Here is an 8598-nt window from a genome sequence, read left to right on the forward strand (position 1 = left end):
TGTCACTTCTTCACCTAAGCTAAATCTGAATCAAATCAGTCCAACTGACACAAACTAATATGTACCTTTTGTGTCTCTGCTCCAAGATAATAGTAGCTTTCAAAAATACATCAGCCTTAAAAGTTTAATTCAAGGATTAAATAATCTTAGAGGTCAGGAGAGTGTGGAGATAAATTTTAATGGTAAACCTACATACTTTATCCTCTACATTTAACCCATTCACTCATTGAAGCAGTGGGCAGCTACTGTTTGGTGGATTTGAACTCCTGGCCTTCCAATCATAAGGCAAACATGCCTTTAACATTAAGAAGGTATTTGGAATATATGAAAGGGAAGATTTGATGCCAGTCAATATAATCCCAAAGTAGTATTCAGGAGTTAAACTGGGAAATAGTGCATGCCTTATGTGTATGAGCAGAAAATGAAAGAGATGTAGAGGTTAGAGTAGGAGGTGGATGTGGATTTAATCTAATTAGCCGAGGAACTTAAACTCATTGGAATTGAAACTAATTTAACATTTCAAATTCTGTGTAATAACTACAGAAGTGGGGAAGGCTCTGTCACAATAACTCAAAAGTGTCATAAACTGTATAATATAAAAGAGAAAGCCAGTGTAACAATCTTCCTTGTCTCACATTTGCAAAACTATACCAATTCTGTCAATCAGGTAAAACAACATGATGATATTTCGCTTGGCTTAAATCTTTCTGAACTCTGAATTTCGGTAAACCAAACAATAAATCAGTTGCTTGACTTTTCCTAATCTACACCTTATAATAGTGCTATGTCCCGTTAAAACTTTTAATGAAGTTACTTTGTTTTGACAAGTATTTTAATTTTTTCATTTGGATACTATGGGTGCTCCATAGCATAGCGGTTGATTTCCATTTGGAGACACAAATTCCTGTTGTGTTTGTGTCATGAAGGCCATCCGGATTACAATTCTCCCAAATTAAACATATAGAGCTACCCACTGTGTTAACCACTTGTGGCAGCTCTAAGTAGCTTAATTTTGGTGTATGCTCAGTATACACTCAGCAATATGATGTTTAAACCACTGACAGCTGAAGAAATCTATAAGATAGATGTCACAATGCAGTGCTCTGGTCCAAACTGCTGAAATGCACCAAAACAAGTTTGAAATAGAGGTTGTTTTAATATTGAGGCTGGATATGCAATAGTTAATGAACAGTAACCAGACTGTACAATTAATAGTGTGCTCTTTTAAAAATAATACAAAGAAAAGGTTAAGGCTTTCATTTGGTGTGCTTTGATAGGCATAAATGTGGCCTTACTACTGAATAGTTTTTTAACTTACTTGAAATAATTATGTAACAACAGCAACAAAAATATAATACATCAAAACAAAACAGAATAACCCAATGCCTTCAGTTAATTGCAAATGTGATTTGCATTATTTTAAACAAGGCCAGTGTTTTAGGTTTCTATTGTAAAGATGCAGAGTTTTTTTTATTTCTATTAAGATTTACACAAAAATATGAGAGCTTAATCATCTGCTGCAGGTGATGCTTGGCAAGCTTCTAGTGTTAACAGAAGACACTAGAAATGGTATAATTTTCTTGCAGTAACATTTGTTTGATGATGTTTTCATCTAGTTTTACACCATCTCTTGTGTCTTCCCTACACTAGCAGAATGAGTGTTAGCCTTCAGAGTGCGGGGCCGGCCCAGTCCCAGTGCATCCATTCTTGCTTTGTACAGTTGTTCTGGGTCCCACTGCAGGCACAGTGGACAGGGGCATGAAGTAGGGTGGTGCATTATGCTTACAGAGGGGTAGAGTGCTACTGTTGTTGGAGGCAGCTCCCCAGGCCTTTTGTTGAATTGGGAGAGATGGAATGCATCTGCTGAACTCATTGGTGCACTGTATGGGCTGTGAGATGATGTAGTCGAAGAGAGAGCCAGGGGAGCATAGGGGTGGAGCGGGAGGTGTGGGAGTTGGGTTTGGATGAAGGTGTATGGTAAGATGGAGGAAGGAGATGTGCTGCCCATCAGAAGCCCCCCCAGCGGGTCAATAAATGGGTGAGGCCAAGGCAAGGAGTGTCTTTGGCGTTTATCCTTCATTCTCCTGTTTTGGAACCATACCTAGAAGGATGAAGTGAATTATTCAGTTCAATTACATTTTATTTATATGGTGCTTTTTCACAACAATACTTCTCTCAAAGAACTTTTTGTAAAGACTAGAAAAATTAAGAGAGGGCCCTGGGAGGAACAACTGTGCATCCCTTCTTTTCGTTTAAAAAACATTAAGGTTTAACAAAAACATCTAAAAAAAATTTGAGACATTTCACAGCTTGCCTGTGACACTAAAGGTAAAGCCAATGGATCACAACATTTCTATACCTAGAGAGGAGCTGCTACAATTTCTATAAACATGAAAATATAAATGCAGGGGTCTCACTAACACTTTGAATCAGATTACATAACACATCACTTAATTTTCTTTTAATTACTACTTTTCTCTATTTCAAAGCTCAGAATGACAAGTTACTTTAGACCAGGGGTGGGCAATCTCAGTCCACGAGGGCCGGTGTCCCTGCAGGTTTTAGATCTCACCTTGGGTCAACACACCTGAATCACATGATTAGTTCGTTACCAGGCCTCTGGAGAACTTCAGGACATGTTGAGGAGATAATTTAGCCATTTAAATCAGCTGTGTTGGTTCGAGGACACATCTAAAACCTGCAGGGACACCGGCCCTAGTGGACTGAGATTGCCCACCCCTGCCTTAGACACTGTCCAGTTCTCAACTATTTTACCAGCCCATAGAATATTGCAGAAGGCTGTGCTTCTAAAATGTCAGATGCCTGTGAAATTTTAAGGCTTTTTCTTATATTCCTGATCTTTCTTTAAGAAAGACTGCTACTGGTTGGCAAAAGGTTAGTGTATTTATTGTGTATTATATGTGCTGCCTTGGGTGCAGTGAACATCTCCATTAAATGTAGAGGCCCTAAACTTATCACTACTCAATCTACCATAACAACCAATGTCCTTTCCAAGGTGTGTCCAATGATACCATCCTAGGTGGCAACATTCAAGTAATAGCCACATGAGTGTAATCAATAATAATGACCCAATAATACACTAATCACATAAGATTCTACATAATGGGCACTTTTACTTTCCGAATTTGTAAGTATATATTGATGCAAAAGGTTTAGTACAATTACTGAAATAGTATTATCGCTTTACCTTAAGTAAACAGTTTAAAATTTTCTTTCACCAGTTTGCAAAACAGTTCATTCAATACATAACCACCCCAGGATCTTGTTTAGGGCCCACGGCTGCCCTTATAACCCGAGAATATACCTCTGATGAAATATAGTGTTAATAGCCACCTTCTTGTGACTGTTTAACTAGATTGTCAATGTTAAGATAATTGAAGCCAGATAAAAAAGGATATCCTGTTTCACAATACAAACCAGTCTAAAGAGTACTTTTGAGCCACCCAGTGGACCTGAAACATCTTTGAGCACCAGTGGTTAATTGCACTTGCAAATTTATTTCCGGTATAAACGTATAGCTAGGTCTGTGATGTCACTCTATAGCCACCAACAGCTGGATTAACAGCCATTAATCTGTTTGTTATATAATTTACATTCACCTTTCATAACGTGTTTAATTTTCTTAGGAAAAGTAAGATTCCCCATATTTTTAGTTTATTTCTGTTATACAACTGTAGCATAGACCGAACAAAAAGACAGCTTATTTGTTAAATATGGCTTTGGCATGGCCCTTTATTTTCACTGACTGCAGTTAAACACGGTACCTTTATTGTAGTCTCCGGTAAATTGAGCGCAGTAGCCAGTTCGCAGCGCCGGGGTCTGGATACATAGTTTTCCTTGCCATATTCCTGCTCCAGACGAGACAGCTGCTCCCGCGTGAACGCCGTCCGATGCCGTCGGCTTTGGTCCAGCAGGATGCTCTGTGAGTCTTGCTGCTCTTTACCGGTGGAACTGTGCACTACCGCAGTACCAGCCACCGGATTCTGTCTGCCCTGTGCTACTGAAATGAGACATTTAGATACAGACGCACAGTCGGACACTTTACAGTAAGGATAGTAATAACTTACCTGTTAATTCCCAAATGGGTCTAATAAATCGCCGCAGAACCCTCACCGTTAACTTTCTTTGTTTTAGGGGTCCTGGAAAACCCAGTCTCCTTTTAAAAGCTCAGAGACAGAATTATTAACTTATTTGCTTGTAATAATTAACACGGACTTCTCGTGCTTTTATGAGAATTACTGATAACCTCTTTTTGGGCTGATATGGTTTCGGTGAATCCCACATTCTGATTAGGGCGTGAACTCCATCTGCCAAGCATAATAAACAATATTTACTAACCACATTTATCCTAAAAGCTCTTAAGGAAGGTCGAACTGTCTGAAGTCTAACTGACCTAAACACGCGATCCTTTGACTCCTGCATGCAGAGTTCGGTCAGGTATATAGAAAACTATTTAACGAGGAAGTTTTGCAATTGTTATCATCTTAAAAGTACAGTTTGGGTGTAACGAAGTAAAACCAAGTGTTAAATTATGGATATATAATTTTTAAATCTATTTTAAAGGGAAGTTACTTACGCATCGGTTGTTGTTTTGTTCACCGTGTAAAATAAAAATCTCTTTAGGTGCTCCTTCAGATCAACCCTAGCAACAAATGCTACTTGCAGCCCGAAACCACACTTACACACAGGTCTGTTTAGATAGAGCTAGATGATGAGGTGTTTCAGTCGTCTCATCTGCCCCACCCCTCACCCACCGCAGAACATCTATGATCCCCGGGGCAGCGCTCCTCTCCTCCCTTATCCCAGGCGCTCCAGACGGGCGCCGGCGTGTGCGTCGGCTCGCGGAGGCGCCGCGGCCCGGAGAGGTGTTAACGGTGTTTAGGGTTAAACCCTTTGTTCTCCGTCTCAGCCTTTGTACTTTTGTTATGGAGAATTAAAGAGAAGAGACAGCAGCCAGACCCTCATTGTTCTCCAGCGTTTGATGTTTCTGTGTTTGGAAGTAAATCATTACAGGCCTAATGGCTCCAAATTGGCCAAGGTGGCACACTGGAAATAGATTATTACTATAGATAATATCAACTATTGGTGTTAAAGATGCAGTTTTGATTTAGTTGCTTGAAACATCACAATATTCCATAAACACTTTTAACACAGATACGCACAGCTGCAGTTTCATATACCAGCATATGAAACTGTAATACGCATATTACTCTCTGTATTGAAATAACAAAGAAAAAAAGCTTTATCTTTCCTGAGAAAAATAAACCAAACATTCCAATCTTGGCTAATCGCCGATTAATTCATTTATTATGATAATAAATATCAGCGGCGGAGGTCAGAGACTCTCAGATGCTAGGGAGGGTAAGATAAATATGTTGCAAATTGTGCGAAATCTGAAACTGGATTTTTACATTTTAACTTTTAATCTTTTTGGCACATTCGTGTTTTAAATTTACAGTTACAGACCACAATGTGTAGATTGATATTATACTGAGCTGCAAAATTGCAAGTCAGATTTTACTCATATTTATTTCTTTATTTAATTAGTAATACTTACAACCACAACTATACTTACAACTTCTCAAAGTAGTGAATGCGAGCACTCTACTGCGCCCTCTCAAGTCACAAATTCACACATTGAACGCTTTGACTTTTCCAACAGGGTGGGGGTGGGAGGGGGTCAGCCAATCAGAATGCAACTAGCTATACACCATAAATACACTGATCAGTGTGCTGCAATGGCAAAAGGGTTAGCTGCGATATTTGACAATCCTTCAGTTCACATCCCAGCAGCAGTCTTCTCACTAATTTTATCCCACAGTTGGAGCTAAAAGAAGACTTTCTTTCTCAACCACAGCACTGTCACTCAGGGACATCAGTACAACACACTTTAAGTCACACTAAACCAGAGCCTTCCTCAGTATTTTCATGCTACCCATTACCCATGTTTATTATGCAAAAAGGAAAATATACCAAGTTGGTGTTCAATTCAATTCAATTCTATTCTATTTATACAGCGCCAAATCACTACAACAGTTGCTTCAAGGCACTTAATATTGTAAGGTAAACACTCTACGGTGATACAAAGAAAAGAGAGAAAAGCATCACTCTGAGACAGGATGTTTATAATTTTGGAGATTCTGTACAAACGGAAGAAAGCATTCCTACATAGTTGTTTAATATTGAAGGACACATCCTGATTAAGAACCAATATCTGAACTAAGATTCCTCACAGTGTTACTGGAGGCCAGGGTATTGGCATGCAAAGTAAGCGTCTGGTTAGATACCATATTTCTAAGAGTTTCCAATTCTGACCCTGCACTTTCTTCTCTTGCTGCCTCTCCCCAGCCCAGAGAAACATGAGTTGTTGGCTATCAAACTGGCCCTGGAAGAATGGCGGCACTTAATAGAGGGGACAGAACATCCATTCGTGATCTGGACCGATCACAAGAATTTAACATACCCGATGACAGCCAAGAGGTTAAATGCCCATCAAGCTCACTGGTCACTATTTTTTGCATAATTTAACTTCTCTATCTCCTACTGCCCAAGTTCCAGTAATGTCAAACCAAACGCCCGCTCTTGCCAATTTGGCATGGACATCAGTGCCCCAGAGCCCGCCAACATTCTCAACACTTCCTGCAAGGTGGGCGCAGTGATCTGGGGAATTTAGGAGACTATCCAGCAGGCCCTCCAGGAGGGACCCAACCCAGGTACATTCCCGTCTGGTCGACAGTTTGTACCCGCCTCTGCATATGACACAGTGCTTCATTGGATACATACCTCCCATTTCTCCTGTCACCCCTGAGTGAGAAGAACAATATCATTACTTTGCTGTCATGGAGAGCTTATCTAATCGTGGCCCTCAGTTTACATCTCAGGTTTGGAGATTCTTCTGATTGGCATTAGGAGCCCAAGACAGCCTCAGCTCAGGATACCAACCCCAGACCAATGGACAAATGGAACGGATGAATTAGAAGCTGGAGGCCACACCAGTGTTGTTATGCAGACTGCATCAGAACCCCCACTCCCAGGTACCTACCGGGACAAAAGGTATGGGTCGCTGCTTTCCCTAAAGTCACTGATACGCAAACTTGGCCCTCACAAAGTGGAGTAAACTTAAAGTTGCCAGCTTCCTTTTATGCATCCACCCAACCTCTTATATTAAATCTGTGCACTCCAGTTTGTCTCCTCCTGTGTTTTCTCAGATCCGCCCCTGGGGAAGATCCTGGCCACTCTAACTCACCTGTTCCGCATTTTGCAAGAATCAGCAGGGAAAAACCTGCCTGTCCTCCTGCCTGCCCTGGAAATAATCTGCTCATCAGGTTTGAAAAACAGCAGAGAAGAGGGACGGGGATAAAGGGCAAAAAACAAAAACCAACAAAATAAGCAGACAAAAAAAATACATATATCAATCACCTGGATCACCTGTTGAGAAAGAAAGCAGAAGAAAACGAGAGCAATAGAATAAACAACATCACGATGATATATGGGAATATAACAGTAAATACTAAATATTAAACATTATTGTGCAGCATGCAAGATCGATAGCGCACAGTGTGCTTTGAGGTAGGAGCCAAAAAGGGTGTCGTTTTTGTGTGTGTGAGCACCCGTGTGTACACCTGTGAGCATGAACGCGCTTGTTTTTAAAAGGTTCCTTCATGTAATGATCTGCTAGAGGGTGTGGGGTACCACAGCCCCGTCCACCAGGGCATGAAGCAGGTATGGAGGAGATCAAAACTCCAGACATCCAGAGGCTCTCAGAACACAAGAGACCAAGGAAGACCAACAGAGGGGCAGCCGCACCACTATCCCAGAAAGAGCTGAGGAGAGTCCCAGATGAGGGGTCACTCAGCAGCCGCGGAGCAGAAGCCAGGGGGGGTTGCAGTGACGTGCCCGTGATGGTCTTTTGTATTCCGTGTAGCGTGCCCACCCCCAAGATCCTATATGTATGTGTTATGAGAGTGTGAGTAATGTGAATGTCTAAGTTGTGAGATAAAATTGAGGCACAGGCAGCCAGAAGGTGACAGAGGGGAGGGGATGCCTCCCCTGCACCCTGGTGACACACCTTTACCCCAAGGCCCTGCATGTGTGGGTGATTGTGGTGGAGCGGGAAGAGGGAGGCAGCTGGAGATGGGGAGGGAAGGAAGGGAGGGGCAAGTGACCCCTCCCTGGGGCCAGTAGGCACCCCCATACTCTGCAACCCGCCAGAGAAAGGGGGCCCAGGCCCATCCGGACCGGGGCCCATCATAGCAGCGCCGCCCGGCCCCACAGAGCCCGGGACAGCCCACCCGACCCCACCACAGAGAAAACTGCACCCACCCCGTCATCCACTCATCTTCCAGACTACACAAGACAATAGACGCCCAGGCTGAGATCTTCCTCCACCTCTTCTGTATCTCCCCCTCCTGCAGAGTGAGTTCCTGAAGAGAGGAGAGCTCCTGCTCTCCTGCGTGGATATAATTGTCCGGTGAATTGGTTTGGCAGTGTGAGCAGTTGTTGGTAGACGTAATGCCCATCTTTAACATCCGATGACCTGTATAGTGCACGCTATGTAGTATTTTGTATTGAATTAAT

The 8598-nt window shown here is 42.1% G+C and overlaps 1 protein-coding gene across 1 annotated transcript; it reads right to left on the minus strand.

Annotated features, from left to right (window-relative positions):
• Positions 1–1618: 1618 nt before the first annotated feature.
• eve1 (even-skipped-like1) lies at positions 1619–7278 on the minus strand. The gene is made up of 5 exons (XM_084924722.1): positions 7268–7278; positions 6608–6770; positions 6337–6406; positions 3786–4021; positions 1619–2101 (listed from the first exon to the last, which is right to left on the minus strand). The coding sequence occupies exons 1-5, from the start codon at positions 7276–7278 to the stop codon at positions 1619–1621; spliced, it is 963 nt and encodes a 320-aa protein (XP_084780848.1).
• Between the last annotated feature and the right edge of the window lie 1320 nt (positions 7279–8598).

Source organism: Perissodus microlepis, chromosome 4 (genome assembly GCF_051167445.1).
Source record: "Perissodus microlepis isolate ML-2025 ecotype Zambia chromosome 4, ASM5116744v1, whole genome shotgun sequence".
NCBI lineage: Eukaryota > Metazoa > Chordata > Actinopteri > Cichliformes > Cichlidae > Perissodus > Perissodus microlepis.

Excerpts from the sequence above, each read along its gene's own strand:
- eve1 (XM_084924722.1), bottom strand. Across the intron at positions 4,022-6,336 it reads GCAAGAGAAGAAAGTGCAGG|TAGCACAGGGCAGACAGAAT; the intron begins GTCAGAATTGGA and ends GTCTCATTTCAG. Across the intron at positions 2,102-3,785 it reads TACCGGAGACTACAATAAAG|GTATGGTTCCAAAACAGGAG; the intron begins GTACCGTGTTTA and ends TCATCCTTCTAG.